The 25122-nt window shown below is 37.7% G+C and overlaps 1 protein-coding gene across 2 annotated transcripts in view; it reads left to right on the forward strand.

Annotated features, from left to right (window-relative positions):
* Positions 1–25122, forward strand: part of ankdd1a (ankyrin repeat and death domain containing 1A) — a 139586-nt gene that overhangs the window by 106235 nt on the left and 8229 nt on the right. For both annotated transcript variants that reach the window (XM_051920232.1, XM_051920231.1), the window contains exons 9-10: positions 15717–15812; positions 24241–24442. In XM_051920232.1, coding sequence (XP_051776192.1) covers positions 15717–15812; positions 24241–24442 — 298 coding nt within the window. The remainder of the gene's footprint in view (positions 1–15716; positions 15813–24240; positions 24443–25122) is intronic.

Raw genomic sequence — 25122 nt, forward strand, 5'->3', positions numbered from 1 at the left:
AGATAAAAGTCCAAATAATGGTTTATTATTAGTAATAATAATAATAAATGTGCACAAAGCAGACTCCACTCCACAATACTCAATAATAATAATAATAACAACAACAACAATAACCAATCCTCCACTCTCCCAGACACTTTGCCACCCTTCCTCCCAGCTCAGCTCAAATGTCTGGGCTTACCCATAGTCCTTTTATAGCTCCTGACCCGGAAGTGGTTCTAAGCACAACCCACAAGTCCATTTCCTTCCGGGTCAGGGCAAACAGTCCTCTTCTTCATCCCGGGAGCACATCGCTTCCTCCAGTCACGTGACTGACACGCACTCCCGGGTTATAGGGCATGCAAGAGCCCACTAGCCCCCCTACAGCGACTCCTGGCGGCCCCCAAGGTATCCAGCAGGGCTGTGTCACAACACTACAAAGTCCATGAGGCCCTGCTGGAACTCGGGGCACGAATATGCTGTCCGGAGGGCTCCTCCTAGCGGCCTGGGGGTGGCGACCGGAGTCCATAGCCATTCGTCCATCACAATATATATATGTGTCAATCTATGTATGTATGTATGTCTAGAGATATATATATATATATATGTAGATATAATATGTGTATATATATATATATATATGTATATATATATATATGTAGATATATATATATATATATATATATATATATATATGTATATATATATATATGTAGATATATATGTACAGTGGTGTGAAAAACTATTTGCCCCCTTCCTGATTTCTTATTCTTTTGCATGTTTGTCACACAAAATGTTTCTGATCATCAAACACATTTAACCATTAGTCAAATATAACACAAGTAAACACAAAATGCAGTTTGTAAATGATGGTGTTTATTATTTAGGGAGAAAAAAAATCCAAACCTACATGGCCCTGTGTGAAAAAGTAATTGCCCCCTTGTTAAAAAATAACTTAACTGTGGTGTATCACACCTGAGTTCAATTTCCGTAGCCACCCCCAGGCCTGATTACTGCCACACCTGTTTCAATCAAGAAATCACTTAAATAGGAGCTGCCTGACACAGAGAAGTAGACCAAAAGCACCTCAAAAGCTAGACATCATGCCAAGATCCAAAGAAATTCAGGAACAAATGAGAACAGAAGTAATTGAGATCTATCAGTCTGGTAAAGGTTTTAAAGCCATTTCTAAAGCTTTGGGACTCCAGCGAACCACAGTGAGAGCCATTATCCACAAATGGCAAAAACATGGAACAGTGGTGAACCTTCCCAGGAGTGGCCGGCCGACCAAAATTACCCCAAGAGCGCAGAGACGACTCATCCGAGAGGTCACAAAAGACCCCAGGACAACGTCTAAAGAACTGCAGGCCTCACTTGCCTCAATTAAGGTCAGTGTTCACGACTCCACCATAAGAAAGAGACTGGGCAAAAACGGCCTGCATGGCAGATTTCCAAGACGCAAACCACTGTTAAGCAAAAAGAACATTAGGGCTCATCTCAATTTTGCTAAGAAACATTTCAATGATTGCCAAGACTTTTGGGAAAATACCTTGTGGACTGATGAGTCAAAAGTTGAACTTTTTGGAAGGCAAATGTCCCGTTACATCTGGCGTAAAAGGAACACAGCATTTCAGAAAAAGAACATCATACCAACAGTAAAATATGGTGGTGGTAGTGTGATGGTCTGGGGTTGTTTTGCTGCTTCAGGACCTGGAAGGCTTGCTGTGATAGATGGAACCATGAATTCTACTGTCTACCAAAAAATCCTGAAGGAGAATGTCCGGCCATCTGTTCGTCAACTCAAGCTGAAGCGATCTTGGGTGCTGCAACAGGACAATGACCCAAAACACACTAGCAAATCCACCTCTGAATGGCTGAAGAAAAACAAAATGAAGACTTTGGAGTGGCCTAGTCAAAGTCCTGACCTGAATCCAATTGAGATGCTATGGCATGACCTTAAAAAGGCGGTTCATGCTAGAAAACCCTCAAATAAAGCTGAATTACAACAATTTTGCAAAGATGAGTGGGCCAAAATTCCTCCAGAGCGCTGTAAAAGACTCATTGTAAGTTATCGCAAACGCTTGATTGCAGTTATTGCTGCTAAGGGTGGCCCAACCAGTTATTAGGTTCAAGGGGCAATTACTTTTTCACACAGGGCCATGTAGGTTTGGATTTTTTTTTCTCCCTAAAATAATAAAAACCACCATTTACAAACTGCATTTTGTGTTTACTTGTGTTATATTTGACTAATGGTTAAATGTGTTTGATGATCAGAAACATTTTGTGTGACAAACATGCAAAAGAATAAGAAATCAGGAAGGGGGCAAATAGTTTTTCACACCACTGTATGTATATATATATGTAGATATATATATCCATATTACTAACCGAGAATGCTAAACCGGATGATGGACGCAGGCACATCCGGCCATGGGCCGTAGCTGCAAAAAGACGTACTGCGCAGGCGCAAAAAGAGTCCGCGAGAGGCGGATGAGGAGCCGCGAGAGGGGGACAAAAGAGGCCGCGAGAGGCGGATGAGGGGCCGCGACAGACAGACAAGACCACAGAAAAAAGGAGTGAGCACAGAAAAAAGACAAAAAAGGAGAAATGACGCGCAAGGAGCACCGAAAAAAGGAAAAGGCACATAAAAAAGTAGTCAAATGCAGGCAAAGCACGAAACACATTGCACACGAAACTAGACCCAAAAAAAAAAAAAAAGAGGCTCGCGCACAACAGCAAGGCAACCCCCCCCCCCCCTACAGGCACCGGACAGGACACACACCAAGAGGGGGATTCAACAAGCCCATGGAACACAAAAAAAAGAACACAACAAAACCACCCCACAGACCCTACAAGCAACGGACGGGACACCCACAAAGAGGGGGATTCAACAAGACACAGGAACACAAAAAGAAAGAAGACGCTCGTGCAACAACAATCCTCAACCCCCCCACCCCCCCCCACACACACACACACATCCATAAGAAGTGACACCCAAAGCCACATATTCTAAAGTGAACATCAACACCTTCACACTAGACAGCATAGGTGTCAGCATAGGTGGATCTCCTTACAATAAAGCACTATTAACCGTTCAACTGCAGAAAAGGAAACATATTAACAGTGACTGCGATCCTCCTTATTACTTATCCATATTTCGCATGCTGAGAAAGAAACAAGTGTTGAATACACGGTCACGGGTACAAAACGAAAAGGAAAGGATAACAGGAACAAACACACGAACACGAAAGAAACAACAAAATAGACGGCTATGCAGCATAGGTGGATCTCCTTACAATAAGGCACTATTAACCATTCAACCGCAGAAAAGGCTCCATATTAACAGTGAGTGCAATACTCCTTATTACTTATCCATATTTCTAAAAGAAAAAATGTCTCGACTCCAAAAACGCAAAGCTCAACTACAGCTTCTAACTAACGATGTACCATACAGTTAGTAAAAAAGATACGATGTCCAGAACCAAATCATAACAATTGCTTATTACAACTGAGAGATGGTACACTCACCAATACAGATGGACTTCAGCCACATATTATTACAATTCCTCAAGCCTTTATCTGCGACAACTTAGTTACAGAGAGATTTGGAACAGCAATCTCATTAGACCAAATGCCCCTTTTAACACAACGCACTATATTAGGTCCAAAAAATATTAATGTGCAAAACATAAATACCCAAGTCATTCCATTACTTCCTGGAGAGACACAACTCTTTCTAAGCTCTGACAAACTTGACTCTGATCACAACAATAACCATCTTCATTGACCTTACAAGTTCTGAGCTGGAATTACCTTTTACACTTAAACGGCGTGTACAAAGAAATTTTCAAATAAACCTTTACACTGTGCCACACACTTTATTGTTTGCTTTCTATTTGCATCATCTACACCATCACACTATTCTATATCTCATTCATACATCACGCTCTTTGTCATTCCCAACACCAGGGGTTGGCGAGCGAAGCGAGCAGGGGGCGGAGCCCCCTACTATATATATATGTAGATATATATATATATATATATATATGTAGATATATGTAGATATATATATATATATGTAGATATATATATATATATGTAGATATATATATATATATATATATGTAGATATATATATATATACAAATTTACATATCTACATATATATATATATATATATATATATATATATAGACATAGATATATACATACATACATTCACATATATATATATATATATATACTGTATATATACATATCTACTTATTGGCTCCTGTATTTAGGATATGGCAGGTTGGATAATGGATGGATGGACATTTGTATGCATAGCCCTATTTGCCCATTTTCGTTTTTTTTCTTTCTTCAGTAATATTTCAGCAAACCCGGAGCTTGTCAGTTCAAATCCTGGTACTGACACCACTGTGTGACCCTGAGGAAGTCACTTCACCTGCCTGTGCTGCAAAAAACAAAAGTAATGTAACAAATTGTACTTCAGATGTTGTAAGTTGGTGGAATAAAGGCATAAGTCAAATAGATAAATATGTATTATACACATAGGAACTATTCATTTATTTTCAGTTAAGTCATCTGCAGCAAACTTTTATAAATGAGGGTTTCTCCTTTTTAGATAGTGCAAACTGTTTCTTCTTCATTGACGTTTTCTCTTGGAGAGCTTTTTTCATTTCATTGAAAATGAAAGCAGCAGCTGCCAAAATATGTAGCTTTCTTATTAATTTTTCAACATTGTGTAAAATAATTTTATAAAGTAACATAAAAGGTTTAAATACTGGTTATCCTTTTACACTAAAATATTACTAAAGAGATACAAAAAAAGTAAAATGCATATGTTGTTTTTCTTTAAGGAGATTAAATATTACTGAAGAAAGGGAAAAAAAAAAAAAACTAAAACAGCCAAATGGGGCTATGCATACGAACTTAAAAGGTTTAAATAAAACAGAAATATATATTTTATTTTTACTTGGTTAACTTGTGGAGGGTGTATCCTGTAGCAAAGCCCTCATTTTTTTCGTGAAAGCCCGTTTCAGTTAATAAGTCTTATGTGTGTGTTTATGTATGTGTGTATATATATGTAGATATGTGTATATGTAGATATGTATATATATGTATATGTATATAAATGTTTATGTGTGTGTGTATATTATATATATAATATATATATAAAAGACAGCAACACTTATAACAATGACAACACAATTACATTGACAATCATGTTACGTTATTTTTTAAATGTTTCCTTTTTTTTTCATAACCTCTTTAACACACTACTTCTCTGCTGCGAAGCGCGGGTATTTTGCTAGTATATATATATATATAAATATATATATATATATATATATATATATATATACATACATATACACACATACATGCAGTTTCAATAACATAGAAATCAATATAAACATTAACATCATTATCATATGAGAATATGAAGTAATATATAAGAAGCACATTTCATATAAATATAAATTATTAAACAGTAAAATCTTCTTCTGTAATTTGCTACCGTGGCAATTTGTGTGTCTGTCCAGGATTTTAAATCACCTGTAGCTCGCAAACCGTTTCACCTATTGACTTGAAATCTGGTACACATATAGTACGTCACGTCTGCTATCCGCTTTATGGGTGATGATTGTATTACTCTTTTTATGTTTATTTTATTTTATTGTAGAATCAACTCCTATCTGCGCACACCAGGATGGCCGTGGGCGGATGCGTATGGTGTATTCACTCCATGTTATCGTGCATTGCGCTGTCACTGGTATTTTGATAAAAGAATTTGAACAACATATAAGAAGCGTATAAATTATTAAACAGTAAAACATTAACATTTAAGAAGTAAAGTTAGATTAAGTACTACTGTAGTGCCTTCGGGTATACCTCATTTTTTGTTTGCCCATTACATGCCTAAATGTATACAGTTTTTGGTGTACCTACCCGAGAACACGCGACATATAACCGAGCGTGGGAGAAGCATGGATTTTAAACACGCGTTGAGTTCATCTGCTGGTCTCCCTCGTGGAATAACTGGTAATGTTTGACTAAAATCTACAGCGAGTAAAACGACATTACCTCCTTTTTTTTTTTTTACGATCTCTGAGATGTTGCTTTTTTCGGTTCAAGGCTTCATAAGCTCTTTTATGTTGTATGGTGTACTTATCCCAAACCATCATCTTTGAATGTTGCAAGACTTTCGCCTTGTATGTAGATCGGGGTAATTACATTCATTGCATTCCTAGTCTGAATCACAATCTGATTGTATGGGTGGTTACCTGGCACTGTAGGGTTGCCACCCGTCCTTTAAAATACGGAATCGTGCCGCATTTGAGAATGAAATTGCGCGTCCCGTTTTGAATCAATACTGGACGGGATTTGTCCCGTATTTTTTTTATCATTTTTTTTAAAGCAGCGTCTCATGCAAATCATCCCACACGCATTTTATGAAGATGCCTCCTTTCCTACTTTTGATTGGGTAATACTTGATGTCATCGTTAGTTTGATTGGTCTTTTTAACTGTCCAGTGAGGAGGGCGTGTCTTTTAAGTACAGTCTGCAAAGTGTTGGCACTGAGATGTGGCGTCAGCGCCAGAGTTGAAGCCCCTAATGTTGCGGTCAGCAAGTCGGCTAACATCCGCCATGTGCCGTCTTTCAGTTGCGAGAAGCAGATCATAGAATGGTTGAAACTGTTGCCCCTAACGTTGCGCCACGGCGTGTGGTTCGTTTATACCTCGTGTCTTCTCATTAAACTTTTATCTCGCGAATATGTTATTGCAATCCGCAGCGGGAGCGTTTCTATAAACTTAATTTAAACTTACGTTTTACACCGTGCTTTGTTTCCCTTATGAACATGCTTGTATGCTTCACTCGCTCCCTTCTAATTGAGATTAATTAATTTTTTGCTCTTCGCTGTTTACGGCTCTTCCGTCATTTCCCCCTACTTCGTTCTTTTATCTCGCGAATATGTTATTGCAATCCTTAACGGGAGCATTTCATTAAACTGATTGAAAATAGTTTTGCATTTACCTTTTTAGTAAAAGGCGAGCTTTTAAGCCTGAGAAATCACCCCGTAAATGCACACGTTTAATTGCACATGTGTTAATATGTATGGTTACACAGTATTAAAAGACAGTCAAAAATTAACGTCATTTACCTTCGTTCCCGCGTTTGACTCGTGCTGTAAATCTCTTCCTTGTTTTTAGTTCACGTGATTACGTAGGAGGCGTGATGACGCGATACGTGACTCCGCCTCCTCCATTACAGTGTATGGACAAAAAATATGTTCCAGTTATGACCATTACGCATAGAATTTCGAAATGAAACCTGCCTAACTTTTGTAAGTAAGCTGTAAGGAATGAGCCTGCCAAATTTCAGCCTTCCACCTACACGGGAAGTTCGAGAATTAGTGATGAGTGAGTCAGTCAGTCAGTCAGTCAGTCAGTCAGTCAATCAGTCAGTGAGTCAGTGAGGGCTTTGCCTTTTATTAATATGTATAGATATATATAGATATATATATATATAGATATAGATATATATATATGTAGATATATATATATATATATGTAGATATATATATATAATATGTAGATATATATATATATATATATATGTAGATATATGTAGATATATATATATATATATGTAGATATATATATATATGTAGATATATATATGTAGATATATATATATATATATGTAGATATATATATGTAGATATATATGTAGATATATATATATGTAGATATATATATATAAATATTTACATATCTACATATATACACATCTACATATATATACATAAATATTTACATATCTACATATATACACATCTACATATATATATATATATATCTACATATATATATATATCTACATATATATATATATCTATATCTACATATATATATATATCTATATCTACATATATATATATATATATATCTATATCTACATATATATATATATATATATATATATATATATATATATCTACATATATATATATATATCTACATACATATATATATATATATCTACATATATATATATATATATCTACATGTATATATCTATCTACATACATATATATATATCTATCTACATATATATATATATCTACATACATATATATATATATATATATATATATATATATATATATATATATATATATCTACATATATCTACATATATATATATATATATACTGCGGTGGGTTGGCACCCTGCCCAGGATTGGTTCCTGCCTTGTGCCCTGTGTTGGCTGGGATTGGCTCCAGCTGACCCCCGTGACCCTGTGTTCGGATTCAGCGGGTTGGAAAATGGATGGATGGATATATATATATATATCTATATATATACATATATATATATCTACATATATATATATATCTACATCTACATATATCTACATATATATATATATATATCTACATATATATATATATCTACATATATATATATATATATATATATATGGAAGAGAAGGTCTGTGATACGGTTTGCATATTTGCAGTTGGAGATCCACAAAGGGAGGGAAAAAAAAAAAAAACGAATCACGTATCATAAAATAGTTTTATTCCTGAGCTTTCAACCCCTATCAGGGGTCTTCATCAGAGGATAATGCTTAGACTTACAAGAATCAAAGGCAATATATAGCAACACATTCAGTGGGGGGTGGGTGGAGGTGACTAAGTCCGCATGATCAAAAGGGGGGGGGGTTATCGTTAAATTAAAGTGCATATGTCCTTCTTAAGTTGGCATATGCTGGGTTTATGTCCAAGTGTCTGTTGATGGCATTTTCATCTGATAGCCAAGAGTCGGCCAACTCTCTGGCGCTTTTTGTACTGGCCTTAAATTTTACTTTCACGTTGTCCCAGTTGAATGTGTGTCCTGTCGATTTAGTATGTGCATATATCAAAGATAGTGCGTCCTTTCTTCTGACAGCGTTGCGATGTTCCTGTACACGTGTTGAAATTCTTTTTGACGTTTGTCCTATGTATACAGCTGAGCAAGAATTGCATGGAATACTATAAACTGCGTTTCGTGTTTCGGCTGTGGATTTCTTGTTTTTAGCATTAAACAGGACCATGCGCAGATTGTTGGTGGGTTTATGTGCTATTTTGATGCCCCACTTGGTCAGGGTGCGTGCCGTGCCTTCTGACACATTATGGTGGTATGGGAGTGAATGCCAGGTGGGGTGGGGGTTCTGATGTACGTCGCTTGTATGCTGATTCCTTTGGCGCCTGCTGTGTAGACTCCGATTAATGAATGATTTTGAGTATCCGTTCGAGGTGAAAAGTTGAAACAGATAGCGTCTCTCATTAATTTTTGTTTCCTTGGTATTACAATGCGTGTGGACTCGTTTAAATAGGGTTTTCACGCAGCTCCATTTATGAGATACCGGGTGATTGCTGGCGAAGTGTAGAATCTTGTCTGCGTGGCATTGTTTGCGGTAAACACTTGTGGTCAGGGTGGCGTCACTATTTCTTTTGATGTAAATGTCCAGGAAATTGATGTGTCGATTATTTTCTTCTACATATATATATATATATCTACATATATATATCTACATATATATATATATATCTACATTTATGTATATCTACATATATATATATATATATATATCTACATATATATATGTGTCTGTGTATGTATGTATGTATGTGTATATATATATGTCTATGTATGTATGTGTATATGTATGTGTGTGTGTATGTGTATATGTGTTATGTATATATATATATCTATATATATGTCGATGTGTATATGTATGTATATATATATATATGTAGATATGTGTATATGTAGATATGTATATATATCTATATATGTATATGTATATATGTTTATGTGTGTGTGTATATTATATATATAAAAGACAGCAACACTCATAACAATGACAACACAATTACATTGACAATCATGTTACGTTATTTTTAAAGTGTTTCCTTTTCTTTTTCATAACCTCTTTAACACACTACTTCTCCGCTGTGAAGCGTGGGAATTTTGCTATATATATACAGTACATATATATATATATATATATATATATATATATATATATATATACATAGATATATAGATAGATATAGATCGATATATAGATAAGTATATAGATAGATATATGTGTATGTATGTAGATATGTATATATATGTGTATATATATGTAAATATATATATGTATATATATGTGTCTGTATGTGTGTGTATTTATATATATATATATATATATATATATATATATATATATATATAGTGTATGTGTGTGTCTATGTATGTGTGTACAGTAATCCCTCGCTATATCGCGCTTCGCCTTTCGCGGCTTCACTCCATCGCGGATTTTATATGTAAGCATATTTAAATATATATCGCAGATTTTTTGCTGGTTCTACGGACAATGGGTCTTTTAATTTCTTGTACATGCTTCCTCAGTTGTTTTGCCCACTTGATTTCATACAAGGGATGCTATTGGCAGATGGCTGAGAAGCTACCCAACTTGCTTTTCTCCCTCTCTTGCGCTGAGTTTCTCTGATCCTGACGTAGGGGGATTGAGCAGGGGGGCTGTTCGCAAACCTAGACGATACGGACGCTCGTCTAAAAATGCTGAAAGATTATCTTCACGTTGCTACCTTCTGTGCAAGCTGCTTCCTGAAGCGACATGCTGCACGGTGCTTCGCATACTTAAAAGCTGAAAGGGCACGCATTGATTTTTCACTGTTTGTTTTTATCTGTCTCTCTCTCTCTCTGTCTGCTCCTGACAGAGGGGGTGTGAGCTGCCGCCTTCAACAGCTTTGTGCCGCGGTGCTTCACATACTTAAAAGCCAAACAGCCCTATTGATTTGTTTGCTTTTGTCTCTCTCTCTCTCTCTGACATGCTCTGCTCCTGACACACACTCCTTTGAAGAGGAAGATATGTTTGCATTCTTTTAATTGTGAGACGGAACTGTCATCTCTGTCTTGTCATGGAGCACAGTTTAAACTTTTGAAAAAGAGACAAATGTTTGTTTGCAGTGTTTGAATAACGTTCCTGTCTCTCTACAACCTCCTGTGTTTCTGCGCAAATCTGTGACCCAAGCATGACAATATAAAAATAACCATATAAACATATGGTTTCTACTTGGCGGATTTTCTTATTTCGCGGGTGGCTCTGGAACGCAACCCCCGCGATGGAGGAGGGATTACTGTATATATATATATATATGTGTGTATATATATATATATGTATATGTAGATATGTGTATATGTAGATATGTATATATATGTATATATGTTTATGTATATATATGTTTACATAACCTTTTTAACACACTACTTCTCCACTGCGAAGCGCGGGTATTTTGCTAGTATATATATATATATATATATATATATATATATATATATATATATATATATATATATATAAATATAGTTTTTGTTTGTTTTTGCACAGTATTTACAATCAATTCGCTTTGTACTTTGTATGGTCCATTGGCATGTGTAGAGCAACAATTTTTTTTTTGTTGTGTTACACATGGGATGTTAAGCTTGGGGTTATAACTAGTTTGTGAGAACATTCTTTTTTCCATATATCTTTACTTCTTGTAAATGTTTTTATTTTATGCACAATTCTTCATTCTGTAATAATTGCTCTTACTTTATTTACAATATAGAGTGGAATTATATACTTTGACAATTTTTTCTCTTTTTGAAATGCATTTAAAATACATATAGATACTTGTTTCAGGTTCAGTTTTCTTTATCATTTGATAATATTCCCAGTAAGCAAGTTGTTTATATGTTTTGTATTTTTGTGGTAGTAGTTTGTTCCATTTATACAGCTTAAACATTTTTTCTTATTTGCTTCACCACAAAATAAGTAATCCAAATCCAACACCCCATTGCCCTTGTAACTACTTCAGGACTCTTTCTAGTTGTGGTCAAAGACTAGTGGATTCTCAAGTATTATTATAATATATTTTCTAATTATATACTACTCATTAATATAATTTGTAAAATTTGTCAGAAGCTGAATGTGAGAGTCATAAATCTAAAGAATACTGTGCATACAGGCCTTTCTCTTAATTTCTGCTGCTTGCCATTCAGTAATTACTCTGTCATGATGCCTCTTATCAAACATTTTTGAAAGTCAAAACAGATAAAATGCATTCTGCAGCTGTTAAATGCTTTTTTTCTTCCGTGTATAATTCCAGCATTTTAGTAAAACGTGATCTTAAGCACTGAATAGCTGCTTTTATAACAGAGTGAGTAATAGCTTCCAATGAATTAAATGTGTTTCAAGTTAAGATAAGAAGCCTGTAATTTTCCACGTTGGTATGCTCCCTTTATTTTTTTAAGCTATTTTTATCATGACTAAGTCATTTGTTCTGTCCTGGACAGCGATAGCTCTATAATAAACTAATTTTGATGTTATCATTGAGCAAAGAATGTAATTTTGCATGTGCATTTCCTTTAATTATTGAATAGAATAAATTGTGCATGTCATATTAAATGAATTAAATGTATAATTATACAGTTGACAGTGCTATTTATTTACAGAAGCTCATAGTCTAGCCATTATTTAAGGGTACATATTAAGTATGTTACCTGATCTAGCACATTGAGACCTCAGGAGACACTTGGGCACCATCTATTAATTCCAATTTCCTGCTTGTCTCACCACCTTATCAGCAGTTTTGCAATATTTGTCTATTGGTATACTGCCAATCTGTTCATTAGTAATGAACTCATTTCAGGTATAATTTTATAGTGAGCCTGGGCCTATCCTGGCAACTTCGATGCAAAGCAGGATCCAGTCGTGAAGGGCACCGGTCAACTGCAGGAAACATTAACACACACACGCTTACTCAAACCAAGAGAATGCAGAGTTACTAGTCAGTCTAACCAGCACGCTGACATATAGTAAAACGTCTAATTTAAAATAAAAGCCCATATATATAACACTTTGTAATCTTAATGTGTTAATGTGTTATGACTGGTGGGACAAGCCACAGTCACCAAAGAGTGTTGGGGAACCTTGTTTAAAGTAAAAAGAAAAGAATAAAAGACATCATGTAATTTTTATTTGCTACAAATGGTTCAGAAACTGGATGGATGGCTGGGTGGATTCAGAAATGAGATGGATGGATTTCTTCAACTTTCATCAATTCTGCAGCTGTGAAGAAAAAGTAATGGCATCAAGTGTGGCATCATGTCATTCTGATTAAAAATAAAATCTCTTAGAAATAGCAGGATTAAAAATAAATTTCTGCTTTTTTACTTTGATTTTACTTTGACTGTCTACTCCATGGATTCTAAATCTGTTCTTACTTATTCTAAAATAAATTGTACATACATAATCAAAATATTGACAAATTAATGCAATCATATATGGAAAATAACCTAATCGTATATATAAAATAATGCAATTATATTTACAAAATATACAATTTTTGTGAAATAACAAACAATTTTGTAATGTAATGCAGTCATTTTAAAAATAATGAAACTTTTTTTTTGGGGGGGGGGGGCAGGTAGCAGCTTCTATTAGAATATATAAAATTCACACAGAAAGTTGTTGTGCACAGGATTTGAAAGCAGCTTCCATCAGCTATGAGACGACAGCACTAAGCTTTACACATTTGTGCCACGCCACCCAGTAATGAAAAAAATGAAAAAGCACAAACACGTATAGCACCATATATCACTGAAACATAAAAGATCGAGATCAAAAAAATGTAAAACTATTGTCAGATTATACTCGTAGATATTTCAGTGAACTTTAGAGTGCTTTGCAATAGATGTACAGCATTATATACAGTAATATTAAAGCAAGTATGATATTAATTGAATGAGCAGACATCCATACACTTTGTAATCTGCTTATCTAGTTCAAGACAATAGAGAACTAACCTTCATCCTGTCAGTACTGGAGACAAAATGAAACTTGCCTTTTAGACTGAGAGATGAGAAACAAATACATTTAAAAAAAAGGGATTTAATTTTGTCTAATAATTTCCCTTTTAGTTTCAAGTCTTGTCTGGGGTGAATAACACATGCACCTTAATAAAAAGATAAGTGTGTCCATCAGTTTGATATGTGTCTATCTTTCCAAAAGATGGCACATCGCAAACAGTTTTAGTAATAAAATGCATTGCTTTTGTCAATCTACTGTAGAAGAAGGCGCATTACAAACATTAACACTTCTTTTATGACTTCCATACCAAATGGCATATAACAGAGACAAATGTATTGCATGATGACTGCAAACGTTCATGCAGAGATCTACGTTGATTACTCAGATTTCAACCTGTTGTAGAAGGGTAGCACAGCTAGTGCCTTATAATTTAGTTTTCTAATCAGTGAGTTGAGAGGCCAAGAAAGGGAAATCTTTGAGACTGTGGAAGCATAAGCTTTCTTTTACAAATACATTTTTGTAGTATGAATGCCTACTGTTTTGGAAAACTTAACTGAGCTCAGTTTCTACTACAGGTATGAAATTCATTCACAGCTTCCCTGTTTCTTCAAAACCTGCAGAGTGCACTTTTTCTTTACCATGCAATATATATTGTGAACACGGGTTCCGAACACCATCAGACTAACACCAGCACTTTACACAAAACACATTTATTATTACAAATAAGTCCCATATGGCACACCGTGCTCCCAGCACCAATCACCCTCCTCACGGGCTTCTGTCTTAGTCTCCGTGGGCCGCCTTTCTTCTCCTTACGGGAGCTTCGTCCTGCTCCCGCTCCTGACTCTAGCTCCCTGATTGGAGGAGGAGGTCTCCTTTAAGGCTTGTTTTGTATCCTAGCAGCAGTACATGGTTAATTATGAGTGCAAATTAGCCAGGTTGCACCGTGCTACCATGCACAGGGATCAGTGTTATATATCTGGTGGCAGTACTTGTTACATTCTCATCATGGTAAGGTAATGCAATCTTTTTTTTTTCTAAACTTATGCAGAGTGGAAGAGTTGAGTACTGATCAGGTCATAAAATCATGCTCAAAGCAGATTGGCAACAGTCTTACAGTATGCATGTGTGAAAGTTCTGAGCATGGCTTATGCAGCTGTGTGATGTCATTCTGGCCTTGCAAAATCATCATGGGGTGCTGGGGAAAAATGTTCATCTAAGCAAGCTGCAATGTGAATTTACAAGAAAATATTTGGCACCAAGGTCACCAGCAAATATAGCATTTTTGCTGTGGAAAATGCTTTGGCAAGTTTTGCAAATCAACAATTCTTGCTATATTTAAATTTGTAATACCTTAATGTAATGTTTTTCTAGCTGAAATCCTTTGACTTCCCAATCTCAGCCATTCTTTGAAGACGTTTGTTTGAGAAGAGGAAAAGCAATGCATGGTGGAGAAAACATTTTGGCCTGAACACTTGATAGCAGATGACTAGAATAGCTACAGTAAACTTAAGAACTCCTGCCAAACCATATACAACATTGGCGGACATTGTTTATAAAATCCCATTGAATGGAAAAACAAATGTGCACAGAACACTTCAACTTGAGAAATAACTGCTAATGGTGTTACTGTGTTCCCAACTAATTTTAACATAGTATTCTCAGACATATTTAATCCAATTTTTAAGGTTTTGGTTGACCTGAACCTATCCAAGCAGTATGATGCATAGAGAGGATCCAGCCCTGTCAAGCTCTGCAACCTCCTCATATCATAAAACAGCATGTAATGACATGACATCAATACCATTTCTGTTTCAATTTTAGCAAGGAAAAACATCACTGGAGGTAGCAGCAAGAGGAAATCATGTAAATCTTGTGGATATGATTATCAAAGCTGACAGATTCTATAAATGGGAAAATGTAAGTAAAATAATATCAGCATATTTTCAATTGTGTTAATTTTAGTTTCACTCAATTGTTATTTTTATATATCCTGATATATCCTTTTGATTTCATAAGAGGACGATTGACCAGTGAATGAGGGGGAGCGGTGGGACTTAAATTTAAAAGTGCAAACCTGCACGAAAGGGCTTCCTGCTTGTGCATTACTTTTTATTCCTGAATTGTTTTTATAACAATATTTTTGCAAAACTTGCATGTGTTTTACACATTGTGAACAAATGACTGGATGATTTGACATGTTCTGTATGCGCATGAATAACATGATATTTTCTCATGGGTATTTTTATATTGTTTGCTATTGTCCACAGTTGGTCAATGTTGGCTCCCATTCAAACAGAAACGTTATCCATGAAAAAATGAGATTCAGTTTTTTCTGTGCATGTAACATATAATAAAAACACTTTTGGGTGAAGTATTCCTTTAAGAATATGGTTGTCAGGAGTTTATCATTCCATGGACTTTAGCAGACCTTATTGTTTCCCTTGCTAATCAGTTGTGGATGGTTATACTATAGAATTTGTCTGTTGCAGTTTACTTTATATTAAATGTTTTTACTGATTAAATTCCTTCTCGTCTGTCATTAAGAGTAGCAAGCTCTAACATACAATTGATTAAAGATATGTTACCACGATCCATGCTCAAAATTGCTCTACATGCATATTTGTGACATTTACATATTTAACTTACACATATACTTTCAGTGTACACATAAACACTCTATACCCTGTATGTGTATATGTACATATATGTGTATTTAGAGTATACATGTACTATATGTGTGTATTCATACATAATATAGAGAGGGGAGGACGAGCAAGGAGCACATTACACAACTGTCCCTTAGCTGTACACTTTGAGGAAAACTCACTTGAATGGAGCTTTAAACTGCATGTAGGTAAACACAGCATATGATCCACAGATCAATTAGTATGCACATGTCGTTAGGAATCTGATTATGCTTAAAAAGATGGAGTTTTACAGTCTTAAAATAGCAGCTGCTGTGCTTTAAGTGGCAGAGAACACTAAATAGTGGACATAGGTAGTGGACAGAGAAAATAGACCATCAGATCCTGAAACATGAAGCCTGTGACTAAGACATCTCTGTCATTGTGCTGCTGCTGTAAACTGAAATTGAGCAAAAGAATCCCACTCTCACTGTAATTTCTCTTTGTTTCCTTCAGATGTTTTAGCATTGACAAGACAATGCTAAAGTAACAAGTTAAGTGTATTTCTTTCTCAAGTGTTTAATTCCTTTCACTGCTAGTGGTAGTTGTGAATGAGGCTGAGTTTCATTCCCAGGTGTATGCCGTCTGCTGGATACAACTAGAGAAAAGAAAAGAAAAAATAAGGCTTCCACTGTAAATGTAACTCAGAAACCACAGCTCTCCTGCTGTATTGACATGATTTTCACTGCCAGTGTGTGCTACCATGCCCCTCTCTCTCACTTGATCATATAGCAGTGTTATGCTTAATGTAAATAGTGTTTGGTGTGGTGTTACTAAAGAAATGAAACCAATGGCAACATGAGTTAATTTACATGTTTTTATTTAGGGCAATCTGTGTTTACAGTATCACATTTATGGATTATTGTTAATCCTTTACACATACATGTGTGTTTGTAATATTATAATTGCTTGTTCTGTAATTTTTTTAAAATTTTATTTAGTATCTATTAAATTTTGCATAAAAGAGATAGATAGGTTTTGAATTGAATTTATTGTTGGCCAGTCTCCAGACTTGTAAGACAAAACTGTTTCCATATACTGTTTTATCAATGGTGACCATATCAGAAGTACAGTTTTGGGACGACTATAATGTCTCTATCTTAGCCCTAGTGCTTACAAAGGAAATTACCTACATTTTTGAGAAAGTAACTCTTTTATAATGCTCCCTACGTAAGCTGGTACATAAGCACCAGCACACAGTAATCAGTCCCTTCTTCCTCTTTCTTAGCTGCCTACCCTCCTCTCCCAGCAAGCTCAGTCTGTCTTCCTTCCTCCCGACTCTGGCCACATGAGTTGTGGCAGCCCTCTCCTTTAATAGAGGACCCAGAAGTGTTCCAGCTGTTCCATGATCACCTTACATCTGTACTTCTGGCTGTGATGGCTGCCCTGCACAAGAGGGCTCGGCCGTTCTCCACACGTCCCCTGGCGTTGTCCATGGGCCACAGCAGGGTTGAGCTTCCCTGGTCCGTCGCAGTGTAGCAAGCCAGGGGGGCTGCCCTCTGTCGTCCTGGGGGAAGTATTGCCCCATGCAAGCTCCTTCACCTGGTCCTTCCCTTGATGTGTACCGGCCGGGTAAGCATCCCGGCTGCCCATTACATTGCCCCTCCCTCAGCTGAGCTCTGTAGGGCAAAGTGTCCAGTCTGGCGAGGGTGGTCTTCTTCCAGGAGAGTCCAGAATCCACCAGTCCCCAGCCTTGCCCTGAAAGACAAACACAACAAAGCAGCAAGGTGACACTGTGGCAACATCGCCTTTGGGGTTTCCTGTACGGACAATGTCTCCAGGTGTGACCTGGTTGGCCTCTGTGCCCCGTGGATATGGAAACAGGATGGAATGTCCTGTTATGCCCCACACCCAGCTGAGTTCGGCTTATTCCTTCAGGCACATGTGAGCACACAGAGTCACATGCTGCAGTGTCAGGAGACCCGTTCTTTTTCGTACGGATCCCATCTTTTTTTTTCTGGGGTGCGATGACAGTCTTGATCTCCCTATGTGATAAAGCGAGTCTTCGCATTGTCTGCACCCCTTTTTCTTTCTGTGTGCCGATCGCCCATTTGGTAGAGGATTGCGGGGGCTGGATGATGGGGCCAGTTAACCTCTCTGTCCTCGGCAGTTTCCGATCGTCTTCCCCTGGCCCGAGCATCTTCCTCAGGGAGCTCCCAACGTCGGACGCTGTACCCGATATTCACTTCCATGTACTTACTGTATATTATATACAGTATACACATACATATATGAGCCAAAATGAAGTACCACAATTCTCAAGGGCATTGTGTGAGGTAGAGGCAGCCGAGTGGGCTGGGGTGGGGGTCCTTTGAAAGGCTATCCTGTGTAGTTTTGAGTCAACAATATGCCTTGCTCTGGAGTGCAGTGTGTTTTCACTGTTGAAGCGTTCTTCAAAAACAATGAATCCATCATCACTACGCAACACGCCTTCCGAACACACTTCAGCATTCCTCATAACAGTGATGTCCCAAATTGGAAAACAATTCTTCAGTGGGTGGCTAAATTTAGACAAACAGGTACAACATTGAACAGAAATTCTCCAGGCCGTCCTTGGTCTGTATGATTGCCTGAAAATATCCAATCTGTAAGGGCATCAATTTTGCAGACTCCTAAACGTTCAGCATGCAAACATGCTTCTGCCTTAGGCATTTCCAACACCTGTAGAGAGTTATACATGAACATTCTGCAAACCATTCATCAAGATGCCATCATCATGTGCAGTGACGAGGCACATTTCCATTTGAATGGTTGCATAAATAAGCAAAACTTTTGCTGTTGGGCTGAAACCAACCCTCGTGAAGTTCATTAGAGACCCCTGCACAGTGAGCGTGTTACAGTTTGGTGCACCATTGCAGAATTTGGCAATTTTTTGAGGAGGGGGAAACAACAGTCTCCGCCACTTCAAAACATTACATTGAAATGCTAGAGAACTTTTTGCTGCCCCAACTGGAAGAAATAGATGTGGTGGATGCCTGGTTTCAACAGGATGGAGCAACAGCTCATATGGCGCAGAGATCCATGCAGGTTTTGCGGGAGATGTTTCCAGTGAAGCTGATCTCCCTGCTCGGCAATATCAGGTGGCCTTCATGTTCGCCTGATCTCGCTCTGTGAGATTTCTTCTTGTCGGGTTATCTCAATTTGAACATATACACACACACCAACCTAAAAACCTTAAAGCCCTCAAGGATGCTATTCGCCACAAAATCTCCACTATTTCCTTGGAAATGGCCGAATGAGTCACGTGAGCGTTAAGAAATCGAGTATATCGCTAATGATGGCCACCGCCTTGAAGACATCATTTTTAAAACACAGTGAAAAATTTCTTGTGATGAAATTTATTTTATCTTGTAGCGTTTTTGTAGAATAAGAGTTTGAAATGTGGTACTGTGGTACGTCTTTTTGGCTCACCCTGTACATATGTGTGTGGCAAACGGCCACACTGAAAGGACTGCAGTAAAGAACGTTCACAGGGCATTATCTCCCCTAGAGCGATAGATGGTAGCCCCCCAGGTTGCAGCAACGCCACAGTTTCCCATAGGGTTTCATGGGAATTGCAGTTCGGTGACTCAGCCTTGTTTGGTGTTGTAGGTACCACCAGGGAGTGCTTTGAGGACTAGGGAGTCATACTTAGTGGGGCTTCAGAAGTGCTCCCAGGCCAAGCCTTCAGGACATTGGAAATACTTCCGGGGATCACTTAAAAGGAGCCGTCTGCCTTCATTCTGGAAGCCACTCAGGAGGGAGAGGAAGACGCTTGCCTGAGGAGGAGTGGAGGTGTAAGGAAGCAGAAGACATTGCTGTGTGCTTAATACTGTGCATTGGTGGGGTACAAAGGAGATCCTGAGATTAATAAAGGATCACCCCCCTCCTAACCAATATTTGTAAACTCAATTAGGTGTAACCAACCACCATTTCCATTGCAGACCATGGTTACTGGCTTCCACCTGTGATCAATTGTAATTAGTGTGATTAGTGAAGCATAAACACAGCAGTTCCTGGATCATTCCCTTGCTTGGTAGTGCAACTGACAGCAAACGACTGACTATGGGTGGCAAGCCACTTTCAAAAGATCTCAGGGATACAGTTGTGGACAGACATAAGGCAGGAGATGGATTCAAAAAAATCTCAAAGGCTTTATCAATCCCAAGGAGCATGGTAAAGTCAATAATAAAGAAATTGCAAGTGTTTGGTATTACTAAGACCCTCCCTGGATCCGGCCATCCCTTCAAACTGGATGGAAGAGCAAGGAGGAAATTAGTAAGAGAGGCTACCAAGAGGCCAATGGCTACTTTGAAGGAGTTACAGGATTTTATGGGAGAGTGGTCATTGTGTGCATGTGACAACAATTTCACAAGCACTCCACAATTGTGGCTTGTTTGGGAGGGTCGCAAGGAAAAAGCCACTTCTCAAGAAAGGCCACATTACGGCTCGTTTGAGCTTTGCCAGAATGCACCTTGAAGATTCTGTTGCCAAGTGGAAAAAGGTCTTATGGTCAGACTAATTGGTCTCAGGACTAAACTGTACACCTGGAGAAAATCCAATGCAGCTCCCCATCCACAACGCACCATACCTACAGTAAAGCATGGAGGTGGCAGCATCCTGTTGTGGGGGTGGGTCTGTCGTTAGGGTAGAAGGAGAAATGGATGGGGCAAAATACCATCAAATTCTTGAGGAAAACCTGCTACCCTCTGCCAGAAATTTGAAGATAGGCAGGATGTTCACTTTTCAACATGAAAATGACCTGAAGCACACACCAAAATTGACCGCACAGTGGCTGAAGTACAATAAAGTGAATGTCCTCGTGTGGCCCAGTCAGAGCCCAGACCTAAATCCCATTGAAAATCTGTGATAAGATTTGAAGATAACAGTCCACCAACGCTCACCATCCAATCTGACCAAACTTGAACAGTTCTGTGAAGAAGAGTGAACAAATATTGCTCAATCTAGATGTGCAAAGCTGATAGAGAAGTATCCCAACAGACACAAGGCTGTCATTAAAGCAAAAGGTGGGGTTCAACAAAATATTGACATGGGGGAGGGGGGTTAATCCTTTATTAATCTCAGTATGTCTTGTTTTTGATTTTTTATAATTTTTTTAATAATTTTTCTGAACTATGGCTGTGATATCATTCACTTGAATGTTATAGGTTGCATTGATTAAGTATAGGTGGGAAGAAATTTTTTTTGTGTGTGTTTTTATTTAAGGCTGTAAAGCAAAAAAAATGGGAATATTTCGAAGGGGGTGAATCTTTTCCATACCCACTGTATATAATATACACTATAAAAAAATGTTGGGCCGAAACTTGATCATCTCGGAGAGACACTTTGAAGTCCCGTGAGACTTCTTGCATGTCATGCCCTACTTACAAACAATTTCTCGGAGACAATTTAACATCCCACAAGATGTCGGGTGGTCGAGCGAAGCGAGTAGGGGGCACAGCCCCCTAGTGTGTGTGTGTGTGTGTGTGTATTATATTATATATATACACACAGTACATATTATATATATATATATATATATACACACATACAGTCATACATACAGTGGGGCAAAAAAGTATTTAGTCAGCCACCAATTGTGCAAGTTCTCCCACTTAAAAAGATGAGAGAGGCCTGTAATTTTTATCATAAGTATACCTCAACTATGAGAGACAAAATGAGAAAAAAAAAATCCAGAAAATCACATTGTCTGATTGTCTGATTTTTGAAGAATTTATTTGCAAATTATGGTGGAAAAAAATTATTTGGTCAATAAGAAAAGTTAATCTCAATACTTTGTTATATACCCTTTGTTGGCAATGACAGGGGTCAAACGTTTTCTGTAAGTCTTCACAAGGTTTTCACACACTGTTGCTGGTATTTTGGCCCATTCCTCCATGCAGATCTCCTCTAGAGCAGTGATGTTTTGGGGCTGTCACTGGGCAACATGGACTTTCAACTCCCTCCAAAGATTTTCTATGGGGTTGAGATCTGGAGACTGGCTAGGCCACTCCAGGACCTTGAAATGCTTCTTACGAAGCCAGGCGGTGTGTTTGGGATCGTTGTCATGCTGAAAGACCCAGCCATGTTTCATCTTCAATGCCCTTGCTGATGGAAGGAGGTTTTCACTCAAAATCTGACGATACATGGCCCCATTCATTCTTTCCTTTACATGGATCAGTCGTCCTGGTCCCTTTGCAGAAAAACAGCCCCAAAGCATGATGTTTCCACCCCCATGCTTTACAGTAGGTATGGTGTTCTTTGGATGCAACTCAGCATTCTTTCTCCTCCAAACACGACGAGTAGAGTTTTTACCAAAAAGTTCTATTTTGGTTTCATTCCTCATCTGGATCATCCAAATACTCTCTAGCAAACTTCAGACGGGCCTGCACATGTACTGGCTTAAGCAGGGGGACACGTCTGGCACTGCAGGATTTGAGTCCCTGGCGGCGTAGTGTGTTACTGATGGTAGCCTTTGTTCCTTTGGTCCCAGCTCTCTGCAGGTCATTCACTAAGTCCCCCCGTGTGGTTCTGGGATTTTTGCTCACCGTTCTATTGATCATTTTGACCCCACGGGGTGATATCTTGCGTGGATCGAGGGAGATTATCAGTGGTCTTGTATGTCTTCCATTTTCTAATAATTGCTCCCACAGTTGATTTCTTCACACCAAGCTGCTTACCTATTGCAGATTCAGTCTTCCCAGCCTGGTGCAGGTCTACAATTTTGTTTCTGGTGTCCTTTGACAGCTCTTTGGTCTTGGCCGTAGTGGAGTTTGGAGTGTGACTGTTTGAGGTTGTGGACAGGTGTCTTTTATATTGATAACGAGTTCAAACAGGTGCCATTAATACAGGTAACGAGTGGAGGACAGAGGAGCCTCTTACAGAAAAAGTTACAGGTCTGTGAGAGCCAGAAATCTTGCTTGTTTGTAGGTGACCAAATACTTATTTTCCACTTATTTATTTTGCAAATAAATTCTTTAAAAATCAATGTGATTTTCTGGATTATGATGAAAATTTCCATTCTAGTATTAGTTGTTGGGGTGAATATAGTTTGGTGTTGGCCAAGTTTGAACAAATTTACTTGGATTCCTTTTAGGGCAGGGCAGTGTGGCATCGCATTTTTGAGTGAAGTGTTATTATTGTGCTTAATACCATTTGATGGTAAGCAATCCGAGATGACTGGTAAAATTCTCTAATTGAATCTGACAGAAACTTTGCCTCTGCTGGTCCCTGGTTATTATTCAGTGTTGCCAAAAGTCAGGTTCATGCCATTAATACCTCTAATGGAGTATAAAATACTTGAAAGTAAATTTGTTTGGGAATGTTACTGATCTAGTTAGTCATTAGATGGGCTACACCATCGTGGTCAGCCAAATCTATCGATTTTCCATTAATCTTGGCCTTCTAAGAACTGCAGCCCCACTACCATTCACTCCTGGTAATTACAGGTCTTCTGTATGAGTTACTTGTATTAGTTAACATTTATTTTAGAGGTATTATTAAGTAATTATTTGTAGCCCACACATTACACAACAAAACCGCAAGAATGGTGGAATCATTAACTATTTAATATCAGGATTTAATTAAATGTTAATTAGCACATTATTTAGTTGACAAGTGTACTTTTTGTTTCTAGTACATAAACAATTCCCAAGTTAAAATATTGTATGATTTGATTGCAGGATAATTCAAATAGTGACTCGGATTCATGGGTTGCAAAACACTTAACATTTAAACAAGATCATCGACTGGAGACTCAACACATCCGCTCAGTAATTTGGAGACTGGCAACCAAATATCTCAGGCTTAATGAGTGGAAGAAATTGGCACATTACTGGAAGTTCACAGAGGCCCACATCAGAGCAATAGAGCAGCAGTGGACTGGTAAGAAGTGCTAAAAACTCAGAAACATATAATAATTTCAAAACATGACAATTCTTTAATTACAAACTTTCAGACACAACTCAGTATTGTTTTTTGCATAATCTTCTGGATTACTTTAATTAGATATTACAATTCAGATAGTGTCGGGGGGGCAAAAAATTGCAATATATGATAGTTATAAACAACAGGGTGGTTATACAGAATGCAAACTAAAGTACAAATAAGCAGAAGAAAAATGACAATCTGTTGCCATTTTGGGCCTACCTATGAAGGTGTTGAACCCGTCTGGCTGGAAAGGTAGCTAGACTACTTGTTCACATCAGTACTAAACAAAACAACACCCTTGCATTCCATTTCTCTCTTTCAAAAAACTTGGCCTATCTTTTTGTTGCCAATTGAGTGTTCACCCTATTATCCTGTTAACTCGTCAGCTTTATCTACCCTCCTGTGTTCACTTATGATCAGTGGACTTCTGTTTACTGCGGCACACCAAGCTAGAACACCCTCTGGAGGTGGCTGCTGATTCCTGTGTCCTTGGAACTTAAATAGCCCATAAGGGGCCATACACCAAGGTAGCCTTTTAGCTACCCAACGTCTAAAAGAGAAACATTTTCTTTCCTGTGTGTCCTTAGCTTTCCTTTGGCCTTATAGAGCCAGGTCCCCAAGGCAGTAGGTTCCTA

This window comes from Erpetoichthys calabaricus, chromosome 17 (assembly GCF_900747795.2).
Source record: "Erpetoichthys calabaricus chromosome 17, fErpCal1.3, whole genome shotgun sequence".
Classification (NCBI taxonomy): Eukaryota; Metazoa; Chordata; class Cladistia; order Polypteriformes; family Polypteridae; genus Erpetoichthys; species Erpetoichthys calabaricus.